This window comes from Perca fluviatilis, chromosome 8 (genome assembly GCF_010015445.1).
Source record: "Perca fluviatilis chromosome 8, GENO_Pfluv_1.0, whole genome shotgun sequence".
NCBI lineage: Eukaryota > Metazoa > Chordata > Actinopteri > Perciformes > Percidae > Perca > Perca fluviatilis.
Window position 1 is genome coordinate 36,008,022 of NC_053119.1, and position 27,942 is coordinate 36,035,963.

The following is a 27,942-nucleotide window of genomic DNA, read 5'->3' on the forward strand; positions in this document are numbered from 1 at the left end:
TCCATTGGATGTTATAGGAGCTAAAGTAAAAAAAAAAATAGATAAGATATGAGCTATAATTTATTGTTTTACTGTATAGTGGAATTTTGGCTGGGGCAATAATGCTACACACAGCTGCAATGCACTGACAACAATATATAGCCAACAAGACAGTATAGTAGTACAAGAATACACAGTAATAAATGACATACAACAAAGATGCCTTGTGAGATAAAAGATATGAATACATAAGCATTACAAAAATGAGGAAAGAAATGATTAAAACCATAATGCATAACACTAAATGTAACTGTCTCCTTGCTTATGAACTACAAAACTTTTTCTCATGTTGATTAGTGTTATAGATGTTGGGAGATAGGAAAGCTTAAAGTGGTTGTTGTTTTTTCATATTTTCTGGCCGTGTAACATCTACCTAAAAGTAATAGTTCCTATTTGTAATACAAAAGGTGTGAGGGGTCTTTTTCAGAAATCTGTGGGCATGTCTGACGACACGTTCTCTCATCGATAGCGTGAAGGGACGGGTGTGTTTCTGTTTTTTTATCACTTTGATTGCTGTTTCCACAATGTTGTCAATTCTCAATTTTTAACTGGACTGCAAGAGTGCCATACCATGATGCCATACCTTATCTAATGATGCTTTCCAGCATGGCATTGTAGATTCTGCAGAGAAAAGTGAAGTCTCTGAGCCAGCCTTGCACACAAATACTCAAGAAAAACTCTATTCTATTCTATTCAGCACATCCACACAGTACGATGTAGTTTCATTCAACTACTGCACTGTACTATAAATACTTATAGAAGCACACTGGTCCTTTTTACTGTCACCAATGAATACAGGGCCATGGACTCCCACCTCCCTGGGGTAAAAATATAATTTCTTTGGTTTTATTAAAGGACAAATCAGGCGCAAAATGAAGGTGGTTATTAACACATATGTTAACCGACGTGTTTCTGGGATTTGTTTTCATCGCGACGACGGACTAAGTTAGCATAGAAACCGCTAATTAAAGAACGCTAGTCGTCAGGGCACTGGTAAAGTGAAAAGAAATCGCTATTTCTATACCACTAACAAGGCTCAAAATAGCACCCCAGTTCCACGGTAGCATAATGAGGGTCCCTACATGTAAACCGAAGCATTGAGAACTTTGTAAGTGTACAGACAGTTTATTAGAGATAGTTTATAACGACAGTACCGTTCGTCGTTCGGCTGGTCGTGACTGTTCCAAGATGGCGCCCGCCATTATGCTACTGTGGAAGTGTGGTGCTATTTTGAGCCTTGTTAGTGGTATAGGAATTTCTTTTTACTTTACCCGTGCCCTGACGACTAGCGTTATAAGCTAATTAGCGCTTTGCGATAAAACTGGTCACATTCGATTAGCATGATAACAAATCACAGAGAACGGTCAAACTCGGTACACATGTGTTATTAACCCCCAGGTTCATTTTGTGCCGGAATTGTCCTTTAACATTAGAAATGACATGTTGGTTGTCACACCAGACCTTAAAGGTGGCAATCTCCTTGTGACACATTAAGGAGCAGTTGTCACCGTGCAGCAGGCCCAATATAAAGGTCCTGTATCTTCTGAAATTTTGATGATGTAATTATTTGGCGGCCTGCTTCTGCAATAATATGTGTACAGTGTGAAGAGGATGGGGGAGCTCACCCAGCCTTGTGGTGCCCCTGTACAGTAGGGATGTAACGATACACTCAACTCACAATTGGCCACAATTCACGATTGATTTTCTCATTTTATTTAACAGAGTGAGCCGCAGACAAATGACTGAAAAACATTCCTTTCATTTTTTTTATAAACTGTGCAAAACAACATATGTGTCCCTCTTATCAAAAGTGCAACTCAAATTGTATTTTATCTTAAATAACAGAAATGGAGAAAAAAATTGTTAGATTGTTGAAACATATCCCCCCATCAAAAAACTAAATAAATACTTTGTAGAAAAAATATCTTCAAATCAACTAAGAACACGTGGTGCCGTCTGAAGTCAAACAAGTGAAATCAAAAGTAGATTACGCTTTAAATTTGCATTGCAATACGTGTCTTATCTCGATTTTTAACTGATTCACGATGCATCATGTGTTTGACCTTAAAAAGGAAGCCATTGATCTTTATCTATTGGGACATGTTTGTTAAGAAATTGTTTAAGGATATATTCAACTAACCACAAGATTACAAGCTTTAGCCACAATTTACTGTCACGTTGCTGCTGTTGCCTCCAGGCCCTGAGCAGCAGTTATGCATGTCACAGCTTCCTGTAGAAATTGTTACACACAGATGGAAAATGTTCTTCAATATGTCAGCTAAATAATAGGCTGTAATATACCAGTTCTGAATATCACTGACAGTAATTACACTCTGTCATCAGATAACCGGAAACATCAGCAGTATATCGTCACTGTCGGGCAAAAACATTGTATCTCCATATTTCTTCAATTCAATTCTTTTTCATAAATGCTCTTGGTCTAACTTTACGTCTGTCTGTGGGTTTTATAAATATTTAAACAGTGACAAGTCAATTTGTATGATTTGTCTGAGGTAAAAAGCTCAATCAAATATTTTCAAATTAATAATATTGTAGTATATGTAGCATGGTGGTTTATTATTCACATGAAAAAAAATTAACTAATGGGTTAGGGACTGTAGGCAAATTATTGGGGTGGGGGACAGACAAATGGGAGAAAGAAGCAAAGCATAAGGAATCTAAGAAAGCAACTTAAGCATTGTCTGCTTAATGAAATGATAGGCCCAATGGGTCAATAAGAGGACGTGAAATTGCCAAATGTATTATTTTGATTTAAATGTATGGCAAACATAACATATGAGAGAAAACAGCATGTCCTGTTTATTGCTGCCACTCTCTATTTTTTAACTAGTAAATGAAAGGTTATTCATACTGTCACAGAATGAATGAGCCGCGGGCACAGACACTTATCGTGTCGATGTTGATATATATTGATTATAGATCTATTTTTTGAATATTATTTTGGATCTCTTTTGCAACAAATTTAGCAAGAGACAAATTAAATAAATAATAATAAAAGACCTTCCCCTGCTCACCCTCAGAAATCCAACTATCCTCCATTCAGACTTAATACACAATCCTCCTACTTTTTTGAACCCGCTCTGCCCAACCCCCCCAATAATGTCTGTACAGTCCCTCTGATCTGGTCTCAAAACATCTGGCCAATTGGACTACAGTTGAAAATTAGCCAGCTGGCTAAAGCTGACACATTTATTTTTTATTTTTTCAACCTATTTTCCTATGTTTATGTGTTAAGTGAATGATGGGAACAACCATCTTTGACATTGGTCCAGTATTAAGCAAGATCGCTGCAGTCGGCAGCGGTGAAATAAGCTACAATGTAAGTTTGCAATTGTGCAGCTTGTATTTACCTTTACAAAAGTGCTCGTTTTTGCCACCAACTGGCTCAGATTAATATTCTAAGTGTCTGACAACGTTATGGAAAGGATTTCTAAGGAGGTTGACATTTCTGTTGAAGAGTAAGATCCTTTTTTAAACATAAAAACGTCCGTGAAATTGCATTTTGTCATTTTAGCATCGTAAAATACACTTCATTAAAATTCGACAGAAACAAAATAAAACTATGAAAAGCCGTCTTGGTTTGTCTTTCCACTTTTTCAATCATCACAACTCTAGTTTTGGTTGAAATAAACACATAGTTTACAGATTTACATGTGAAAATATGTTGGCTCTATCAACGCTAAAAGGATTGCTTTTTTAAATGGAGTCTGGTGGGTTTAGCACTAGCGACTTCTGTGCTATTTCTGGTTAAACAGAAGGTCTCAAAGAGGTTTTAAAGGTCTATCTCTGAAGGGATCCTTTCCATAATGTTGTCAGACACTTTAAAATTAAATCCTTACACTTAATATTAATCTGAGCCTGTCAGCTGCAAAACGAGCACTTTTTTGAAGGTACAAGCTGGACAATTGCCCTATTAACTTAAATTGTAGCTTGTTTCACCGCTGCCGACTGCAGCGATCTCGCTTAATACTGGAGCAACATCAAAGATTGTTGATCCCATCAGTCACTTAGACACAAAAACATAGAAAAATAGGGTCCAGGTTGAAAAAAACGGTAGTTACCCTTTAATGTGTGTTGTCCTTTATAAATAAATGTTTAAGAAATGTTTAGAACTTAGGAAGTGGCAACAAATAATGGCATGGCAACAGGAGCAGAACGGATATATCAAAGCAGCAAGTTGACTATTTTTAATAACATAAATATTGGCCCTGATGAAGGTCTAATGACTGAAAGTTTGACTTTATTATAAAATACTAGCATTGGAAGTGCATGCGCAGAGCCTTCCATTCTCAGTGTTTTTCAATCGTCTTTGAACTTCTTGTACCTTGCCATTATTTCATGAGTGTGATGATCTTTTCAAAAGTGCATACATAATGCAGTTAGATTTTTAAATGAAAAAAATGTCAAGCCAACAGGGTCAAATGTTCCCATGGCCCAAATGTTTAAAGAGTGATGGTAAGGGTGGAAAAAGGTGGGAGTCGGCCTACTGTAAGTGTAGGTGCAGTCTCAGCAGAGTGATGACGAGCTTCTGGGCTCTGACTGTATTTAGTGGAAAATGTGGTTTTACAAAAAAAAAAGGATTTCGTTTTTTTTAATTTAAATTAAAAATAAACATGTGGGATGGCACTTACTAGCGTGGCAAATGCATAGTTTCCCTCACCCTACTACCCTTTCTTTTAAAGTTAGGCTAAGAAACAGCTTTAAAAAATGAGAAATATCACATTTTTCAATTCATAAAATTCATAAGCAATTAAACACACATCCTCAATTCACTAGAAGATTTGACGCATGGTAGGTTGAGTGAGGTGTTTATTTTTGATGGATGAGTAAATCCAGGTTTGGTAGGTATAGTTTCCATGAATGGCTGATTTCTTTACAATACAAAGCTGTTTTTTACATTATTACTATCTTAGTCTATATCCATGACGTTCCACTTCTGGGATTGTTCAGGTGATGACGGAAATCCCGCTGTCCGGTGGATTTATGAGGACTATGGTTAACTGCTCCCCAGATCTCTGCAGGGTAAATCCAGACAGCTAGCTAGACTATCTGTTCAATCTGAGTTTTCTGTTGCACGACTAAAACAATTATTTAACGAAAAAAAAGTTCCTTCCCGAGGCTATTTTGCAGAAGTACCGTTGCTCAAGACGATTGTGATTGGTTTAAAGAAATGCCAATAAACCAGAGCACGTTTTTCTCCCATCCTGGAATGCTATGTGGACTATAGGGATGCACTGAATCCAGGATTCGGCTTCAGATTCGGCCGAATATTGGGCTTTTTGACGGGGTTCAGTTTCTGCCGAACCTTAGAATTTTTTCCACCGAACCCTACGCTTGCACTACGCGTGCAACGCTGGTCGACGTAATGACGCCGCCATTGATTACGAGAAGGTGTTTACGTAGGTGGACCGTTCAATGTACTGTTGTTTGGCAGTACTTTCAGTCAAAAGAAGGCCATTCAAGTCGAGCTACATGTTCAATTGGCAATGCCGATTTGTCTCGTGGTGGCGAGGATCCTAAACAATACATTACACCGCAGCTGTTAAAACATTTGCGTATGAATACGAGTTGTACACAAAGGAATCTACAGACAGCAGCCAAAATGCAGCAACTTCAGGTACGGCAAAGGAAGGACAGTCACAGCTAAAAACTTGTGTTAACCATTTGTTTACTTCATGAATGTGTTTACTGTGTTAATGGACTGAGGATGGGAGTAGGTCGGAGTCGATATTCGGTTTTGGCAGAATCTTAACCAGTGGATTCGGTATTCGTCCGAACCCCAAAAATCTGGATTCGGTGCATCACTAGTGGACTAGCCAGACCCTCCTCCACAACGCTGGGGAGGAAGGTCTGGCAAGGCGAGACTTCTACTATCATAACATCTTCTTCCAGTTCCATCATCCAAAGTGCTTAATTTCAACTTCACTTTTGCTTACTTCTTCAGAGTACATACTGTCTGATAACAAAGGCCACATTTATCATTCTTGCTTGTCAAAACAAACAGAGAATGATCCCAGAAGGGGAGATGGGAGAACACAGGACGAGGTTTATATGAAAAATGGTGTCTTAGGTTTTAGAGCAGCAAAATTACTGTAGTAGCATCTTTAAATTGGTACAGAATTAATAACCATTTCTGGCAGCTGTACAGTTCAAAAAATAATTCCATATAAAATGTCATCACTTGGCTTCTGTTTCTGTTTCAATCTTCTAAATATTGAAAATGTGGTTGCTGCTTGTTTGCTTTGTAACTGTGAAACATGTTACAAGAAGTTACCATCATAAAATGTGTGAATAAATACTGATTTCATTCACCGCACGTATGAACATTGTACATTAAGATTTCAGTATGTGTCCAGAGTTTGACGTGAAACATATGCATGCATACATATACTGCATTAACAAAATTAATGTTCCTTTGCTACTGCTTTAGATGACATCAGTGTGTGTGTGTGTGTGTGTGTGTGTGTGTGTGTGTGTGTGTGTGTGTGTGTGTGTGTGTGTGTGTGTGTGTGTGTGTGTGTGTGTGTGTGTGTCGGCTGGCATTAGGCGTTTGGCTTGCAGATGTCAGTTTTGACAGATTTTGCACCAAACCTAATGAGAAAACATTTCATTTTAATGCCAACTGAACTGAAAACACTTTATTACAAAGTGCATAGTGTTTGACCACCATTTAAATGTCAAGACCACAAACAGACAAAAGCTACAAGTGACCGAAATTAATTAGTTGAGTTGTCGGCAGTCAGAGAAGCAAACATAATGTACTGATAAATTACAATATACAGTATATATATATATATATATATATATATATATATATATATACTGTATATTGTAATTTATATATATATATATATATATTTGTGTTCTATCATTATGATAAATTTCAGCATTTACGGTTAGGGTTTGCCATTTGTATTGTCTCATCACATGATCAAATGGAGACTTGACATTAGACAACATCAACATACATATTACACACACAATATACAAAAGAAAATAATAAATTATTCATTTCAGGGGTGCAAAATTGTCACCTTTCAGTGAAAAGACACTGTTTTGCATACAGTTATAATAATAAAAGTAATTTTGTAAAATAAAAGTAATGTATTTTAAAAGTGATATAAAAAGAAAAAAAGAAAGGAGAGAAAAGAAGGAGGGGGGAGGGAGGATGGAGAGTGGGGGGAGGGTTTGTGGGGTGTTTATTTATTAATAAAAAGTTTTTAGTTTTTTTTTTTGTTTTTTTTGTTTTTTGTTTTTTTTTTTTTATTTGTTTTTTTTTTTGAAAATTGTTTTTTTTATTTTTTTTTTAAAAAAAAATTTAAAAAAAAGTAGGTAAAAAAAAAAAAAAAAAAAAGGTGAATTTTGTCTTTGTCTAGTTGTCATTACAAAGACATCCCAAACTAATGTAATGTCAAGTTGTCATGACCAAGACAACTTCTGGTAATATCACTTTGATTAATGTCAAGTTGTCATAATCAAGACAAGCCAAACAATGTCAACTTGTCATGACAAAAACCGAATGACACTTAATGACAGAAGTCATAAACGTTTATGACTTGTTTATAAGGTTTATGACACATTCATGACAGTGTCATGTCATAGTTATGACAGTGTCATGTCATGGTTATGTCGGTACTGTCAAGTAAAGTGTTACCGAAAGGGTATGCGATAAGGAACGCAGCAACACTTGTTTACAATAGAGCTCATTTGTCATTTAAAAACTCTGCTTACTTCAACTTTTAGGAGGTAAACTCTCCTTAGAATTAGAGGGTTTGGACACGGCTCCCCCAGTTATGAAGCTCAGCGCAAATTCTTTCAGGAAGACTTCTAAATAACTTCAATCACCACTATCTCTTCCTAAAACTATTCAGACCAGAAGTGGCCACAAAATTCATGTTCCAGTCATAGCATGACATCCTGCTTTAAATGTCTTCTCTCCTTGCTATCAGCTGTCTTTTCAGGCAGTGCAACCCTCCTCCTCCCGCGTGCCACGTTTCCTAAATCCAACCGTCACTTTCTTCTTTTAACCGTTGTTATCCCACGTCCCGTTATTGTTTTCCTAAACCCAACCGTCCTGTTCTTCTTTCCCTAAACCCAACCCGTTCGCCGTGATGCTAATTCCTCGAGCCGTCTTTCCTGCTCCGTCTCTGTGTCGCTCTTACACTGTTGCCCCGGGCAACCGATAGCGTAGGATCCCAAAATGGTGGGCGGGCGGGCTCAGACACCTCCCAAATCGTCACGTGACAGCAAGCTACCATGACGTATGTCCTCATTCTCAATATGGCGTAGAAATACACGCGGATAGCTCAAAATGCAGCGTGCTGTATACGGTAGACATACACGCAGCGTAGACATACACGCAGCGTAGACATACACGCAGCGTAGACATACACGCAGATAGCTCAAAATGCGTACAGATAACACGCCACTTCGCTTTAGAAAGTGGCGTGTATGTTTACGCGAAGTCATGATGTCACGTTGGACTTCTAAACGTCACCATCAGCTACACACGTGTTCTGTACAGAATAAGCCTTTAAATCAGACACGTAATTAAAATCCCTCCAATTCAAAAACAATTAAAATATATGTATATAAAACGTCATCATGTTGGGTCAATTCTGAACCAATCAGCTGTTAGATCAGCTGAGAGGCAGGCGTTCCCTATCATGCCCTGGGTCTTGCAGTCGGTGGAAAGCAACCGCTGCGCCTGGTTCTAAAACCTGCGGCCTCCTTGATCTCGTGAGGTTATCGTTGCCCACGTGTGCATGACGTTGGAGCAAGTCGGGGTCAAGTCGGACACAGATCTAACCGGCATCCATTGGGCGGCTCACCTCAAACGAGCCTCCTCTGTCTGAGCTGTTGGCCCGCCTTCCTGAAAAGCCCAGTCTGCTCTGTTTGGTCAGCTGGCCCACTCTGTTGTGATTGGTCAACCAAATTTAAACAAGCCACTCAGGCAGCCCATATGGGCAGCACATATGACAAACTGGGCTGGCGTTCTCAATCAGTGACATCACTAATTGAGGAATTATAACAGGAATGTGGGCGAGGCGTTTTTAGGCAGTTTAGAAAAAAGTGCTGTCTTTGGGAGAGAATGCTCCATTTGGAGTGAAATGTGTTTTTACTATACATATATTATACATACATACATACACAAAAAACTATGTAACACACTAAAAGATGGGAAAAATCTAAAAAAGCATAATAGGGGGCTTTTCAACTCTTAAAGGACTTCTGTCTATTTCAGTTTACACAACTCAAGTTGGTAAAGAGTAATTTAACCCACAGTGCCCCAACCTCAATCTACGCAATTGAACGGAGTCCTTATGGGCCAGAGATGTAGGCTACAGAAACATATGTTCCTAACTTCAGATTGTATAGCAAAGTATTGTCTACCCCTGACTTCTTTTTCCCACCCTCTTTAAATTCTTTCTCTCAGTTCCACTCTCCCCAATTATTCAACATTCAAGATACTTTATTGTCATTGTATGAACACAACGAAATTCCGTTGGTGGCAATCAGTGCAGCAGTAGTAAATAAATAATAAAAACAACGCTATGGATATGTACTTCTCTTCTCTCCTTTACAATGAGGTCCACCTGCTCGAGTACTACTTCTTCTCCTGTTTAATGGCGGATTGAAAACAACTTTTAGGTGCACACCGCCACTGCTGAGAAATTCTTCCACTGCCGCAGATAAGCCTCTCTTATTTTTTTGCAGTTCTAGTTTTTTTTATTATTAGTAAAGAACATAGGTACAACGCCAGTATGTACATATACAAAAAGTCAATACCAGAGGTGCATACAGAAAAAATATATGTAGAAAATAAATAAAAAGGTAAAAAAAAATGTTTTAAATAGGTATATTAAGTCAAATGTATTAGCGGTACATGAGAAATGTATCAAACACAATTCCAGTCTTATTTGCCTTATAATTCTGAATGTCTCTTATAGTGTGTATTGGTGCAGTTCTTGAAAAAAGTGATCAAAGTTTGGTTTGGAGTCCGCCCATTTCTTCTTGTGAATGTGGAATTTCCCCAATAACAAGATTAATTGAACAAAATAGACAACATCTTTGTCCATCTCAGTGCCTTCAAAACAAAATAAGTCTCTCTTAACAACATGGCCATAAGCCATAAGCCCATAAGCACGCTTAACTGTCGTGTTTTGATGACGTAATCACTGGGACTTTCCGGATACGTCACTCGGGGCTTCCGAGTTATTGCTAGCTCTACCTCTGTGTTCATGTCGTTTGACACTGTAAACGTCGCCTCGTTGCTCTGGAGTAAACACCAAAAGAGACCATGAAAACGCCAAAGGAGCCTAAAAGCGCCGAAAGGTTTGAATATTGAGACGTTGCTGTCTGGAGCGACGGTAGGACCGAGAAGCGGAATGTCAACAACGCGGCCCCTCCTCGGAATGAGACGAGTCACCGAGCTAGCGTGCCCGGAGCAGCCGACCAATAGGCTCCCTGCGTCAGCCGGGAAGCAGCAGCCAGAGACCCCTACCGTGGACGAGTTTACAGTGCTAGAGGATAAAGAAGATGACCTGAAGTGTGCCAAGCCTCGAGTGGAGCAGGTTTTTAAAGTCACGTTCACCATTATCGGTCTGTTGGACCACACGGGACAGCCGCACGGTAGCAAAACATCACGGCAGATATGGCTGCAGCTCAGGGGAAACCGAGACGACGTGTCAAAGGCAAAGGTGAGGTTCTGTGCTGTTTCACTTGCATTTGCTATCGATACGCCAACAGTCAAGAGTGACGGAGTTGTTTTTATCAAAGATTAGACCAACTAACCACCCCGTTGGCACTACCACTCCTTGTCTGCCTGTTTGTGGCTGAAGAACAGCTGTATCAGGCACCTGTCTCTGCTGTTTTAATGTATCACACGTCTCCGCAGCATACTATTACTTTACGTTTATAACGTAGCTAGGAGAAGTAAAAGTATTGACTTAGATATGGCCTACATATTTTCAGTTTTATTTGTGTGTTCCTGGTCTATAAAGTCTGTGACGCAAAGTTAACTTTGTCGAAGTTGTTGCGGCCTAGATATACAGTTAAACAATGAAAATCTCTTCCTTCTTAGCCACCACATCCGCACTACAAACGGCGTTTTCATAGACATAATATCACCCACCATAATTTAGATCAGATGTCCTATGAAAACAACAGCAGTCATAACGTTCCCAATATATCACCACACTATTGACATTGTGGTATAGTCAAAAAATGTCATGACATTTGATTCTGTCATTGTGTTGTCTGCCTGAGAGTTGTCACTGGCCAACAGTTAACAAAGAAGTCACCAAATGATCATAAACACACTCACACACAGATATCCCCTATAGACATAGACAGATCATTTACATTTCCAGATTATTGTTAGTTCATGTGGTTGTACTGTACATTTAAATATCAAGGCATATTTACATGTTGCGGTTGTTTGTGTTAAAAAAGCTCAGACTCGTGCAGTTTGTATTTTATAGTTTATGCAATTATTTGAAACAAAACACACTTAAAATGTATTAACAAATTGGAGGCTAAATCGCAATACAGTACAATCAAAATAAGAGTGGTATCTCATTACATTTAGTCTGAGTAGGAATCATTATGTATCAACAAATCACTATATATTGCTGTATTTAAATTTTTTGGGGTTAGGTTTCTCTCTATCATAGATATGAAAAAAATACGGTTAGGGTTATGTGCACAGATATATTACAACATATTGTATGACTTTTCTACTCATTTATAGTAGAATTTCTCTTATTGTTATGAAGGACGATGTATTGTACAAGTATTAGTTACACAACCCTTCCTTTTAAAAAAAAAAGTCTGAAGTCTGTCTGTCTTCAGACCGAAAATGCCCCAAAAAGTTATCTAAAAAAAAAAAAAGATACATGAACTGGTGATTACGATAGTTTTCTGTCATGTAGGCTATTCAATATTGCTTTATGGTTTTGTATTTTCCCGAGAGCCATCTCAAGTCGCTTCAAAGGCTCTTTGGGGCTTCCTTGTCTACTTTGTTTCAAGAACCATCACATTTGACATTAAACTTATAGGACAATGTGGCAGCACTCTTAATAGAATCATGCTCAGTATGACTAAATCACATCATCTGACACAAAAGTCCACTCAAAACACAAGCAATCAATTTAAAAGGCACCTGGTTCTGTGATGCATTTAGACATTATACACTACACGTATGCAAAATAGCTGTTAGCATCTGTAGAATTTATTTATTCCGGTGTGATTTCCCATACAACAGCATCTGTCACACTTCTGCATCTTGTGTCATGAGTCTCTCTTAGTGTGTAAGTTGCTCCCCCTATAACCAGCTGTTCCAAGCTCTGCCAGTCAACCCGAAAATGTGATGTGGAAACGGTAATTTTACTGTCACGCTGTTCAGCTTATGATAAGGATGACGAAGGAGTCATAAATGGCCCCCTGCGTAACCATACTATGTTGGCGCTTCCTCTAGGTTGGGAAATCACTGCCGTTATTCCCATAACAACTTTTCTCGTAATGTAGTTTCACAAGTTTGCATTTAACTTTTAACCATGAGAAAAATGCAGCACATGATTGAAAATAAATATTCCTGATTTATTTTCTCTTTCAACAATCCACCACAGTTCTGAAGCTGCTTTTGACTGTTTTTGACTGACTGTATTTAGTTTAATTGAGAGAAAAAAATTCGATGTCTGGCAGCCAAGTATTTGCTTCTTATATCTGAATGTCATATTTTGCTTCGTAGTGTATTTTGGCTTTGACTAAATTGGCGGAGACTGATGCAAGTAGCTTTTAGGTCTCAGACTCAGAGGCCCCTGTGGTAAACATGACATTACTGAAAGGAAAAGTTTGTTTTCAGATTAGTTTTCTGTCCAATCAGTCACATCACTTTTAAAACATAACTCTAGTCTGGCTCAACGGATGTGCATTGCCGGGATAAAGCCTGACATCCGACGCGTCTCCCTCCCCTCTCGCTATTTCTGCCATCGGGGGCTAAGCGCTGCCCAGGGCGTTTGTGATTGGTTTAAAGAAATACAAACAAGCCAGATTGTTTTTTTCCCCCTATCCCAGAATAGCTTGGTGGTGTAGCCAAACCATACTCCAGCGCTGTGGAGATAGCAGTGCTAGTCTTGCATAACTCCAAATAAAGCAAAAAAATACAGCCACTCCGTTCTCCTCTATAGCCATAAAGTTTCTGACCATGTGTGACCAATGTGATTGCTAGAGCGACTTACCTCCTGTTTGATCGGTGTTGTGTACATTTTAACAGTCCCTAACTGCCAAAAGACAAATATCAACCCAGAATGCAGTTTTTTTTTTTTTTTTATTGCTCTAGCACTTCATGTGTAATGGGCAGATGTGACTGCCTGGCTATGTGTACTTCTGTTTAATATCATTTGGAATAAATGGTGACAGTTGTTTGGTATGCTTAAAGGTTATTTAACCATTGCATACATAATCATACCGTATGCTTAAAAGTCAGAAAACTAAGTAGATTTACTAAATGAAAACAAAAATGTAAACCAATCTAAAAACCAGATTTTTATTTGAATTGTATTTCTAGTTATAGTACCAGCAGCTACACTATGTCAGTCCATTTGGTGATTGCAGAGGGCCTTGCCTACCAACGAATTGTATTGGTTGTTTGATTTTCAAAGCCACACCCAAATATTTCAATACTCTTTCAAGTCTGACGTCCTTTCTTTCTTTCTGTCCCACTGCGTCACTGTTGAGTCATTTTACATTCTCAGTAAAAAAATTTTACACATTAACGCTAAAGAAATGTGACACAGTATCTATGAGGAAGTTACCGCACCCACCTGCAGCTGATTCATCCGAACATTTCCCATAGCCAGGAGATTCCCTGAATCAGTGACAAGTGTTTAGTTTCAGCACGTGTTAGCTCTACGGCAAGGTGTGTGTGTGTGTGTGTGTGTGTGTGTGTGTGTGTGTGTGTGTGTGTGTGTGTGTGTGTGTGTGTGTGTGTGTGTGTGTGTGTGTGTGTGTGTGTGTGTGTGTGTGTGTGTGTGTGTGTTAACAGACAACAAGTTAACTAATCAGTTACATGTACTAGGACAGTTAGTGGGAAATAGATCAGTGTTTTTTTCCACAGTGGTAAAGGGGAGCACATACAAGCAATTTGGCACCAGCCCGCTTAAACGAAATGTAAATATTTAATTTTGCTTGTTGTGCTTCATTCTGAAATTTGCAGAAATTACAGATACACTTTAGGCAGCATGTCACTAATATTTTTGTACCGTAGATCCCTGTTTGGCTTCTGTAGGTTTTACCAGATTGTTTATATTAGATAATGTGTGCTTTTTTTCTTTTTGTCAAGCTGCAAAAGCACCGTCCTATATAGTAATTATAGTCCCATAACAGTTTTTTTCTTCGCCTTGTCATATTCCTTGCAGGAATATGTCCGAGGACTCTGTGACCCAGAGCTGCAGAAAGAAGAGAGGTACCCAGTGGACATGCACTGTATCTTTGCTGGTGCCCGGGGCCTCTTCCTGGACAGGCTCATACGGGACACAAGTGCTGAAGTTGTGGTGCCTGAGCCGGGCCGCCTGCGGTTGTTGGGCCGGGCCGAACCCGTAGTGATGGCCCAGAGCAGAGTTCAGCAATTTGTAGCACTATTCCAGGTAGGGTTACCCATTCAATTCAGTTCAAATAACTTTATTTGTCCCTTGGGGGCAATTTAAAAGCACGATGAGTAGTTCTGACAAGTACAAAAAAATATATAATAAATACGCACAATGCCACATACCATAATACATATACTTAAAGTGCGAAGTGCATTAGAGAAAAAGCAGCAACACATTTATTTTTTACACGTTTTATATTAAAATGATTGTCCATCACACAACAGTTTGAGTGTTGAGAAAGAAAGAAACAAAGAGAGAGTAAGGGAGGAGGAAGACGATATGTAATATATGATATGTGATCTCACACATTATTATACTATACATAAGGTAAGTCTCGTAGATGGATGATTATTGCATTGCCACATTTTTAAGTGAGTTGTAAGGACCTCAGGAAGAATAGCACCTGCAATGCAATATGTATTTTGTCAGTAAATCTTGTAGTTGAAGTAGGCTTTACAGCAATCGTCCTAATCCTATTGAAAATCTGTGTGTGTGTGTGTGTGTGTGTGTGTGTGTGTGTGTGTGTGTGTGTGTGTGTGTGTGTGTGTGTGTGTGTGTGTGTGTGTGTGTGTGTGTGTGTGTGTGTGTGTGTGTGTGTGTGTGTGTGTGTGTGTGTGTGTGTGTGTGTGTGTGTGTTGATTTATCCAGGAAAAGCGAAGTCTACCGAGCGACAGAGAGCCGGCAGTGAAACGAGCGTTCAAGTCCTTTGTGGAGGAAAGGGATGATAAGTACACTATGGAGCTTCTTTTGCTGCCCAGTGCCCTGAAGGAAGAGTTACTGGGACTGGCTCATAGCCCCACTACCACAAACACATCCTACCTGGTCAGTGTATATCCTTTTTAATGTAATTCATTACTACAGCATAACCACTTTGTGGAGCTAAAACTTGAATTCCCTTTGGATAACCGCGGCAAAGTTAGAAAGACAGTCAAATGTATCTACTGTGTTGTTGGGATTATGACCTCATACTGTGTAGGGCTGCACACTTAATCGCAGTTGTATCGAAATCGCAATATGGACTAGTGCATCCAAATCGCAGGGGGGATAGCGCAATATTAGTTAATGACCAAAATAATGTATGTGTCAAACCATTCTGAATGAAGTATTGTGGTGCTGCAGAGACGTCCCGGCCTACAAATCCTATCCTACAGACTACAGAAAACATCTTTGTTTGGTACAGATCCTAGCAAAAATCACACTATGATCATTTTAATTTCTTTCAGTGTTAATAATTTTCAATGAAACTGAGAATAATGATACAAAAACAATCATTCCCTCCAATATCGTGAATCCTATCGCAATATCAGTCAAAATTATTGCAATTAGATATTTTCCTCATATCGTGCAGCCCTAATGCCGTGTATGGTTTCTCACTAGCCTTTGAGCTTTTAGGTTTTAAAAGGTGAAGTGTTCTATTCCTGTCTGGACCATTGCTGCATGTAAAAATGTGGCCACATGTGTTGTGTCAGGAAATAGGGTGGGGGTTGCAGGTCATTTTAAGACAGACATTCAAACGTGCCGTTTATGTGCACAGCAACTCTCACAACAGACGGCAACAAATGCATCCCAACAAACAATGTCTGGAGGTGGAAAGGTTGGAAAATTACATCTGGATCAGACCGTAAGAAGCTGATGCTGCTGGATCGGATTTTTTGGAGGCACTTGCTGATTTTCCAGAAGGAAGTCGTCCGAATTAACTGGCAGCTGATGCTCTCCTACAGCAGATCTTCAAGATTGACTTTAGGAAAGTTCAGAGATAACACCGACGATGATATTGTCAAAGTCGTCAAGCTCACTGAGTAGCTTATGATCAAACATGACACACTGTATCTAACTGCGTTTCAGCCCTAGTCATGACCATGGCGAGTGTTTGAGGGAACCTTTTGCTGTATTGTAGTCTTTTATTTATTGTATTTCACTTTAGTTTGACTTAAATAAACTACTTACTTACTTACTGTACTTTCTTAACCGCGCTGATGTGATGTTGTGTTTCCTCTGCCAGGTTCAGCTCAACCAGACGCTGCATCTCGGCATGGCAGAGGTGGACCAGGACCGCTCACAGAGCAGCACCCCTGTGACTGAACTCTCCAACCGCATCCTGGGCACCAGCTTCGAGGAGAAAGGGGCAGCGGCGGCAGCAGCGATTGGCGGCGGTGGTAAAGCAGGCGGAGCGATCGGCTTCGGACCGGAGGCCGTCCTGCTCAACGGCACGCGGCCCTCGCACAAGCGGCGCTCGTCCGAGAGCGAGACTCGCGACACAAAGAGACAGTACTCTCTGGAGCGGAGGGACGAGTCGCCGGAGAGAGCGAGAGAGAGGGAGCGACAGAGGGACAGAGAAGGCCGGGGGGGCAGTAGCAGCTGTAGATCCAAAACCCCCTCCGCCTCGTCATCCCTCTCCTCCTCCTCCTCAGGCAAAGCGAACACAGTAGGCGGTGCGATCATGTTTGACTCCAGTGAACTCTCAGATGACGGGGAGGCGGTAAGCCCCGAAACCAACCTCCGCTGCTTGGTCAATTTCTTCAGGTAAAGGTCATAATAGTTTAAAATGTTTTCAAAGGAATGAATCACTACATAAGGGCTATTAGGGGAATTACTTGCTAACCATATATGTAGTTGGTGGACCTGGGGAGTTTGACTTGGTATTTCAATTTCATATTTTCTTCTTTGTATCAGGCTGTACAAGGTTTTAGATAACTTATTGTTCATATTTTTTTCTTGTGTAGGATGAGTCAGTATTAAAACAATGCTTAAAGTGCTCATATTATGCTTTTTGGCTTTTCCCCTTTCCTTTATTGTGTTATATATCTTTTTTGTGCAAGTTATAGGTTTACAAAGTGAAAAAGTCCACCCCAAAGGGCCTTACCATCTCCAACAGAAAACACTGTTCACAAACTGCTCCAAACAGCTCTGTTGTAGTCCAGCCTTTACTTCAGAGACAAACATGCGTCCCTTTGTAACGCATGTTATAATGCTGCTAGCGTGGCACGCCCTCATACTCTGCAACTGACTAGCTAGCAGTACTTACTGCGCATGTGTGACTCCCAACGAAGATGGCACAGAAGTGAGATGTCTCACTCTGTACCTAAAATGGAGAGCTCAACACACAGGGTGAAAAGAGGAGCTGCAGCAATGTGCAGTACAATAAATATATGTTGTTTTCTGAAAATTAAACCACGTAAACCTATTCTGGTACAACCTCTAAATACAATTATGAACCTGAAAATGAACATAATATGAGCACTTTAAACCACATATGTACATATAAAGACTAAACAGGGGGGGGGTCAAAAGCCACAGTTCTCTTTCTGTACAAAAACGCATTCTAATGTTCAGCTGAAGCTAATATGAGCCTTTAAGAGACTGAGTTCATATCAAGTTGCCCTCTTCCTATGTTGTTTTTGTAGTGTGACGTTTCCTTGTGTTTCTTTGCTGAGCAGCAGTGGTGGGATAGTGAAATACTAACAAGACTATAACTTTGGAAAATACTCACCTGGTTGGTCTAACTCAGGCTTTTTAAACCTCCATGTTGGCATTTGTTGAAAATTAGAGCATGGTTTTGCACAAAATAAGGACTATGAAACTGTGAAAGGGGGGGCTTTCACACCTGCTTCATTTAGTTGGGTTGAATGGCACTAGAGTTTGTTTTCCCCCTTGATGCGGTTCACTTGGGCAGGTGTGAATGCGGCAATCGCACTCGGCTGCGCACCAAAAGTGGACGAAACAAGTGTACCGAGACCTTTTTTGGGGGGGCTTTTCAACCTTTTAATGGAAAGAACAGCTAGATATGAAAGGGGAGAGAGATGGGGATGACATGCAAGAAATCATCTCCGGCTGGACACGAACCCTGGACCTTCTGCGTCAAGGTATTACACCTCCTATAAATGTGCGCCTGCTCTACCAACTGAGCTAACACGGCCACGTGTCGGTACGCTTTTAATCGAACTCTCGAGCAGTTTGTTTGGGGTGAGAAAGTGATCCGACCTCGAACCTCCCCGACTACTTTATGTATAGTCTGCGAGTCTGAGCTAATGTCTCCTGTAGTCGGGTGTGCTTTGCAGTCTGCAATGCAGCAGGGCATCAAACCGAAGCAGCTTGCAGCGTTTCTCGTACAGTACAGAAATAGACTGCGATCAAGCTCGCTGTCACTCGCATTTCCGTGGTCAAACCAGCCGCCGCTGAAGTCTGAGACAAAGACGCCAGCAGAGCAGAGCGATGTCTCGGTGAGCAGAGCAGATGTAGCAACGTCGCTCGCGAAAATAACGTCGCGATTATTTTAAATAAAATGAGCTGGTTTGACCATGGAAGAAATATGTATTTACTTTCCCGCTCCTGCCCCAGACCAATGTGTGACCAATAAACGGAGTCAGCGTTCTTGCGTGGTTTGTAATGACGCGTTTTGGGACGCTTGGATTTTTCTCTCCGTGAAACGGAGCTGAACCAAGGGGGAAATGGCTCCTCAACTGATGTGGACCGTAGCAAATGAACTATAGGTGTAAAAAACACCCATACATTGGAATTGTGTTAGGAAGATATTTCTTCAAAACCAGTATGTACAAGTGGAACATTAACATCCACCAATAACGCTTGTACATACAGTATAGTGTGGGCATGTGAGTATTGTTTTAAGACAGCTTTAAAAAAAAAAAGGGGAACCTATCCTTTAACTCTGCCACACCTCTCTTACTGCCAAATCATTGTTGAAATCGATTTTCTTTAGAACCATGGGTTACCAGCAGGAAGTGGTGGAGCGTGTCGTCAAGGAGACGGGACAGACGGAAGACACCTTCCTCGTTCTGGAGAAAATCGTTGAGGAAACCAAGCGTTGTGAAGAGGGGTCAACAGGAGGGGGGAAAGAGAGACAATTGAACTCTGTGCGCTCCCCAGACGCTCCCTCGTCCTCGTCCTCCTCCTCGTCTGTGGTCTCTCGATTCCGAGAGAAGGAGCGCGAGCTGAGCCGAGCGCTGGTAGACCCGGCCAGGTCCAAAGAGAACATTAAGCCCAATCAGCATGGAGGCAGTAGCAACGGCCTGGGGCACCGGAGGCAGTGCAGCGGCAGCGAGACCAGCACGCAGCAGGTACGGTACACCCCCCTCTCACTTCAACACTATTTTTCATTTGATAAAACACCCAAATTTATTCTAACCCAGGCGTCTTCAACGTCTTTTAGGCCAGGGACCCCTTAGCTGAAAGAGAGACAGAGTCGGGACCCCCTACTGCATATATTGTATACAATTAAGTTGCATATGAAACTGGGCTGAATGGATAAAAATAAATATTATTATTAATGCATCATGGTTTAACGTTAAACATACATGTGGAAGGCCCAGTGAATCCTTAAGCTTAACTGTATGGTTACCATAGTGGCTTACTTACCTATAGTAAGCTTCTTTGTGTAAGTTTTTTTTTTTTTTTTTTTAAACAAATTTATCTTTGCTATTTATGTTGGATTCATTAATGTTTATTTTCAGACATAATATTAGTTTTTGAAAAAAGGTTGTTTTTTTTCAACAAAATTTGGTGGCCCTTCTGCACTAACTTTGAGGACCCCCTAGGGGTCACGGACCCCCTGTTTAAGATCTCTTTTCTAACCCCTTGGACCATGCGATGAGGGAAAGACCAAATCGCCATTTTTTTTTTTTTTATCTTCCTGGCTTAAGTTTGAAGGTTTGAAATCACAGAGCAATACAGATGTAGACTAAGTTGCTTCTTTGCGTGATACGTTGCAGCTAATATAACATGAGGTGCTTTTACTTTCTTTTTACTTCATCTCACCACTGAAATCCACATTTAATCTATCGCCCCGCATCACTTTTACATCTCATATCTTAACTCCCGTGACACATTTAAGTTTTCTTTAAAACCGCCTTCGCCCCCCATTTTCATCTTATCTTTTCATCTCAAATCCGTTCCAATAGCGTGCTTCATATCTTATGACTCAGTGTTGTTTTTGTTATCACGCCAGATACTGTCACCTGATTTCAGCTCATCAAGCTGCCTTCAAATGTATCTAACTTCACACTGATGGCTTGACAACATAATCATGAAGTCATCATATCGATGATATCTGCTAAGAAATGTATGCCATGAAAAATATAATTGTCAATTGATGACGTTGACTAATTTGTTTCAACACTTGCTTAATGAGAGATATTTAAATGGAATTTACTTTTATATTAACATTGGGCCAAGAAATCAAGAAATCATATCAAATCTCATTTCAGGCCATCACTATCAAGAGGAGCGCCAGTGCTCATGGGGGAGCAGGAAGCTACGAGGTTATTACCATTGACGATGACGATGACGTCATCCCCATGACGAAAACGGCGGACAGTAGGACGTCCCGGATGATGACGGTGCCACACCTGGACACCCAGTCAGGATCCAGAACGGACTACCTGGCGCGGGGAGGGGGACAGCGGGACTACTTGTCGCGGGGTGGGACTCAGACTCTGGGAGGATCAGTGAAGGTAGAGACTGTGACAGCGCTGCGCAGCACGCCTCAATGGCTGACCGCCACCACCACGTCCTTAGCTTCGACCCCCAGTGTAGGTATTACCTTAAAGTCCCCCCATCCACTCAGCAATGGGTTCTGTCTTTTGTTACTTGTCTTGGATGTTTGACATTAATTGTGCAGAATGATGACATGTGCCAAGCTTGACACTGGAAGACTGTTTTCACATTAATGTGCTGAAGAAAGAAGTAGGGGATATCTTGTGAAAAAAACTTAAAAATGAAAAAGATATTTGCATATTCATTGATTTTGGATTTTTAAATGAGAGGGGAGTAGATGTAGTTTTGAGAATTTTATAAAAAAGATAATTAACTTTTTTTTTTAACGCATCAAACGCAATATTATTCAGAGTGACAGTTTATATTTCCTAAAATATGTCTGGAGGGGATCTATAATATATTGTTTTTTTGCATGATGGAGAAGTGTTAAAGGAGAATTCCGGTCGATTTCAACACGTAGCTCTGTTGTTTGTAAATTTGGAGTGCTGTCAGTAGCGAGAAAACCGAAAAGAAATGTGTGAAAGAAATTCATAAAAGTTTCGCTAATTCAGCTCTGTTTAGTTCCGGTGTTGAGACAGCAAGACTTAGGGACCGTCTACAAACTACAACACCGAAAAGAGATACAACAAAAATATTTATTAATTTAATGATTAAATAAGGTAGTGTCTCCAAACTTACCTCAATTGTAACTTGTCTCCTGCTAGTTGTACTACAGCACTTAAGCATATGCCTATTTTTGAAAATATTTTTGTATCTCTTTTCGGTGTTGTAGTTTGTAGACGGTCCCAAAGCACTCGTCTTGCCGTCTCAACACCGGAACTACACAGAACTGAATTAGCACAACTTTTATGGATTTCTTTCACATCTACTGCAGTCAGATTCACTGTGTTCACTCGGGAGGAATCACTTCACATGGGTAGGCACTTGTAATGACGTTTTGAACATGTTAAGAGGCTAAAAGCACGTTGCCCGGTTTCAGCCTCCTGGGTGCTAACTGTAGCAGGAGGATGACACGGTGTAGGAAACACCGATTGTTTTTGTTTTTCTCGCTACAGACAGCACTCCAAATTTACAAACAACAGAGCTACGTGATGAAATCGACCGTAATTCTCCTTTTTAAGGTGGTAGTTTCCAAGGAGCCTGCTGGACTGGAATTTCATCTTTTTTTTTCTTTTTTTGTCCAGGAAAAGTCAGGGAATTTAACAAAGCATTAGTCAGATAATTACTTCAGTTAGTCAGTTTCAGCTTTGATTCCTACTGCTGAATCATTTCTGGTTGTTGACTAGATGCTTAAAAAAAGTTTTACTTTCGGATGAATCCGATGAATAATGAAACAAAATTAGACAAAGAGCTGAGCTAGTGGACGGCACAAAATGCCTCAAAGGAATCCCAGTATTAATCAATGGATTTCCCTCGACTTGTCATAAATAAACCTGACCTGTCATAAATATATCAATATATTTTTTATTCTGTTCCATATGTTTTTATTTGGTTGCCCAACCTTGATACTTAAACTATACATACATGTGGGGCACTAAAATGAAAACTACATGTTCATTCATGTATATTTTCTGATTTTATTTTATTTTTTTAAATATTAAGATGCTTTTTTTTTTTTTTTACCATATCACAAAGATCTTCCCAACACAGATATTGCATCACAGAGCTGGGAAAAAGGTCTTAAACGTGCGGACTCAAGGCGGAGACTTGGAGAGATGGTTGTTTTCCTGATTCATGTCATGAATCACTTCCTTGTCTTTCTGTCCATTTATTATTATTATTTTTTTTTCCTCCTCAGTCAGCTCAGCCTATCGCCCGGCCCTCAGCCTCTCCCTATCAGACCATCGGCCACACGGGGTTTCATGGCGTCGGAGCCAGGGCTCCCCCTGCAAACGACCCCCCAGTGCCCCCGGTGACTGGCTTTGCTCGTTTCCATCAGTCGCTGAGGACTCCCTACACTCTGAAGCTGCCAAACGAGCCGGGACGTCAGGAGCTCAGACACATCATCATAGATGGCAGCAACGTGGCGATGGCGTGAGTCTGCACCACACACACACACACACACACACACACACACACACACACACACAACACACACAGACAAACACACACAGATAAACAAATATAAGCTGTCTTCAATTTTATTTATAGTATCAAAGCAGAACAAGAGTTATCTCAAGACACTTTACAGATAGAGTAGGTCTAGACCACACTCTATAATTTACAAAGACCCAACAATTCCAGTAATTCCCCCAAGAGCAAGCATTTGGCGAGGAAAAAACCCTTTTTAGGCAGAAACCTCGGGTGGTAAGGAAAACTTCCTTTTAGGGAGCAACCTCGGACAGACCCAGGCTCTTGGTAGGCGGTGTCTGACGGTGCCGGTTGGGGGTGTGATGAACAGTGGCAGTAATAGTCACAATAAAGATAATGGAACTATGACTAGAAATAGTAGTTGTTGTAGTTCATGGCGTAGCAGGGCACTGCAGGGCATAGCAGGACATAGTAGGGCATAGCAGTGTAGCAGGGCGCTGCAGACCGTAGCAGGGTGTAGCAGGACATAGTAGGACATAGCAGTGTAGCAGGGTGTTGCAGGGCACTGCAGACCGTAGCAGGGTGTAGTATGGTGTAGCAGGGCACTGCAGACCGTAGCAGGGTGTAGTATGGTGTAGCAGGGCACTGCAGACCGTAGCAGGGTGTAGTATGGTGTAGCAGGGCACTGCAGACCGTAGCAGGGTGTAGCAGGGCGCTGAGCAGTACCACGGCGACAGCTGCAACCATGATTTAGGTGCCACTCTAATCCAAGGAAAACTGCTTTCATGGCCTTTATTGACAGCACAGCTTGACGACAGGAAAGGGGAGAGAGAGGGGGGATGAAACAGCAAAGGGCCGTGGTTCGGATTCGAACCCGCGGCCAAGGACTCGGCCCTACATGGGGTGCGCACTCTACTGGGTGAGCTAAAAGTCGCCTCGATACAAGCTGTCTTTGCCCAGAAATAATGCACTAACATAAACAGTGTGTCCTTTAGGATTTTTTTTTAGCAGTGGGGGCAGGTCTGTCCGAGCGTTTTGACAATAAACTACATCGACACAGTATGTGGAGTTAAACTGGACGGGCCCAATAATCTCTGAATAGTTCTATTTGTTGTTAAATTGCAGTGTGAGCGGCAGCCACAGGATAATTTAAAAGGCAACCGCGACTACATTTTTTTGTACATCTCTATTTCTGATACCGTGGTGGCAGAAAGTTTGCCATGGTGGGCCGCCACTACAAAATCAACATAGAGGAAACACTGATAAAGCAGGGTTAGTCCTCAATGGAAATTTAAGTTTAAAAAAATCTGGCCTTTTTTACATCAGACAGGACTATCCACACAAAACATTGTTAAGAAATGATTTAATCAAATGTATTAAATGTGCGTGTCATGGAAGTTGCACACCAATGATAAACTTTCCTGTGGCAGAAAAATCGGAACCTTTTGCTGTGGATTCCAAGATGCAGAAATAAGGCTTCAACCAAAGCAGTCCTTCAGATTCAACAACTAAGAACCAAGCCTACAGGGTTTTTTTTTTATTTCCCAGCTAACGCAAATAATGTCTCTATGATTTGAGAGACTCGAAAGCTCAGAGAGAGCAAAGTGCTCTGTCGTCCTGGAGTTTGATCTGTTAAAATCTCTCTCGTCTATTGCTTGGGCACCTATCACACTTCTTGGCCGTGTGTCAGTCTGACAGCATTGTGGGTTTTGGTCAGGGGATTTTTTTGTTTTTGTTTGAGTGTCTGCAGTGCACATAATATCAGTTCAGCTCCGAGGATATTGGTTTCGCTTCTGGTATTTGAGACTAAAAACTGCGAGATAGGGCGCAGAGAGGCGCAGTGCACGTACACGTCATGATCGCTTCTGGAGTTGCGCTGCAATGAGGTCAAAAAATAATTTTAACTTTGAGCGCAGCAATTCCCAACGGTGCGCAATGTCAGGGGTAGCGCTCCACCTAGGTGGGCGGCACACTTTTTTTTTGACACATATTTCGATGCTTTTTTCAAAATTTGACGTTTTTTTATTTATTCATTTTTCAATTATTATTAAAGGTCTAATGTGTAGGAATTTCTCCCATCTAGCGTTGAGATCATATATCGCAATCAAATATCTCGAACCACGCAGTTCAAAGTACGTATTACAGCTACGGTAGCCTTCACGCTTCAAAAAGCCGGTCTCTTTGCTCTTTTAAATATCCTTTTTCTTTTTCTGAAATTTGGATTTTGAATACGTGCGGTCCTCCATGTTTCCTTCTTCAAATTTGCCGGGGGCCGGGAAGCTACGATACCAGTTAGCAGCATTAGCAGCACCTGTGAGTTTATCATGTGAAAGTGAAAACGTGAAAGGCGGAGCAGTATGTCCTGTATGTCCCTTACTGGCTAACATATTTCAAGATGGAGCATGAATATGGAGCGTCTACCCCAGTTCGTGCGAACGCAAGTGTAAAATTTCAAGCCAAAAGGAATACTTGGAATTGATGGTGGTGGTAAATATTCATGAAAAAGGATAAGTTTGTGAACGGCTAACACCGATTTGATAATGAAAAACTAAACGCGTTATACACTGGACCTTTTAAAGTTTTTGTTGCTTTTTTAAAACTTTGTTAGTGCCTTGTTTGACGCTTTTTTCAAAGCTTTATTCTGCTGTCTTCTGGGCTTTCAATGCCTTTAGTCGCTTTTTTCATTGTTTTTGGCGCGTTTGTCACTTTTATGTCAATATTCTTTGACGGGTTTTTTTTTTTTTAAACATTTTAATTGCGGTGAGCGCTGTGTTGAACCATCCATGTTATTTTTGGGCAATTTTGTTGAAAGAAATCCACATTTCTGATATAGATAACTTTTGAAAAGGGGTCAGACTTGACCCGAGGACAGGTTAATCACAAGGCTATAACTATTACCAGTGGCCTCATTGTGTCTGGGATGATTACATTTTTTAAAGAGATGTTTTTATGTGAATCACCCCTCCGTTCCTCTGAACATTATAAAGATAAAATACCTGGTAAAAGGTGCTAAAAGTGCATGAGTAAATATCGGAGCACATATATCTATATCTTCCTACTCTGATGCAGCATCTCTTACTGGTATAAGGGTGATGATAATTCTAATACCACACCTGTGGTATAGGCACAATGTTTTTTTCCTTTTACTCATCACCATCACCCTTCCCATCAACATCGCCATCATTTATCAGTTAATGTCACACATTCACACATACACACACACACACTCTCAGTCATACTCTCAATCTAAATGAACTACCTATGTTCAATGCGTGGGTCGCAGCTTCAACTCTTATTGTGTAGGTGCACCAAAACGTAGCCCACGCATACACACGGTGTTGTTACTGATCACCTTTGTGTGTGTGTGTGTGTGTATGTGTGTGTGTATGTGTGTGTGTGAGAGAACCCGGCAGAGCGAAAGCAGTTGTAACAACACGATTTATTAGTGGGGGAACACTACGGGGGTGTTTTGGGGAAGAAAGGCCTTTTCTCGTAAAAAATCTGTGTCTATAGTTTCTGTTTTATCCAGTTATTGTGCAACAAAGGAAGGGTAGAGTGCAACTTTTTATTTATTTTTTTCTCCCTCACTTTGTGATGATGTGTCGTCACAGTCTTCATCCCGGATGAACTCATTTTTGCAACCACTTCCTTCCATGTTTTGTGTCACTCCGATTCTCCCTCCCTCTTCCCTTTACGTCCTTCCTCACTCCTTTCCAGAAGTATGCCTAAACCCTAAAAGCACAGGTCACCTCTGACTCGACATCTGTCATACAGGATTGAACAAAACGATGTCCTCATTATTTGTTTTATCCTAACGAGTTCCAAGATGTTTTCACTTGTCAGGTTACACCTAGGTGATTGCACTGCATGCATAATCTCTTCCTGCTGTGGAGTCCTTCATCACCTTCTCTTTCAGCAATCGGGGGAACTTCCCCTTTTTTCAGCTCTGACTGCAAGCTGAAAGTTGTGTGTGTGTGTGTGTGTGTGTGTGTGTGTGTGTGTGTGTGTGTGTGTGTGTGTGTGTGTGTGTGTGTGTGTGTGTGTGTGTGTGTGTGTGTGTGTGTGTGTGTGTGTGTGTGTGTGTGTGTGTGTTGTGTGTGTGCTCTCTCCCTTGTGTTTGTGACATGGCATTATAGAAGTATTTTATTAGTAGGATAACCCCTTGAGATGAATCATCTCATTTTCGAAGGGGTAAATACAAAAACACAAAATACATTCACACATACACACCGCACTCCCAAGCCTGACTGCTCCATCACCAATTCATCTCCCCTCCCCCCCCAATATACAAATTTTTACATAGTAAAAACATAGTAAATTTGCATACATCCCAAATGTGCTGCTATTTATATCAGTATCACTGATGGTGAAGTGTTATCACTTTTTTTTTTATGGCCAGACCTACGTCACTTTGCTGGAGACCTGCTAAATATTTTTAGTCATTTTTTTTGTGTGTAACACAGACTGTTGCTGTGCGTCTGTGCTTCACCACAGCTCATGGTGAGGCCACATTGATGATCAACATAGTAACCCAGTGCACAGGGAAGTTACCAGTAGAGACAGAAATGCACGTGACAAGCAAAAAAGAAGAGTGAACAGAAGCTCCATTTATAAGGCATCATGAGTCTCGTCAGTCCCACTCATTCAGTTTCGGGTTGTGTCAAAATGTGAAACTGTTGAAGAACACAGG

The 27,942-nt window shown here is 40.7% G+C and overlaps 1 protein-coding gene across 1 annotated transcript in view; it reads left to right on the plus strand.

Moving 5' to 3' along the window:
- Positions 1–10,246: 10,246 nt before the first annotated feature.
- The window catches only part of n4bp1 (nedd4 binding protein 1), a 30,144-nt gene continuing 12,448 nt past the window's right edge, over positions 10,247–27,942 (plus strand). The window contains exons 1-7 of the mRNA XM_039808979.1: positions 10,247–10,760; positions 14,481–14,708; positions 15,360–15,533; positions 16,714–17,234; positions 19,429–19,786; positions 20,933–21,256; positions 23,020–23,255. Coding sequence (XP_039664913.1) covers positions 10,449–10,760; positions 14,481–14,708; positions 15,360–15,533; positions 16,714–17,234; positions 19,429–19,786; positions 20,933–21,256; positions 23,020–23,255 — 2,153 coding nt within the window. The 5' untranslated portion in view covers positions 10,247–10,448. The remainder of the gene's footprint in view (positions 10,761–14,480; positions 14,709–15,359; positions 15,534–16,713; positions 17,235–19,428; positions 19,787–20,932; positions 21,257–23,019; positions 23,256–27,942) is intronic.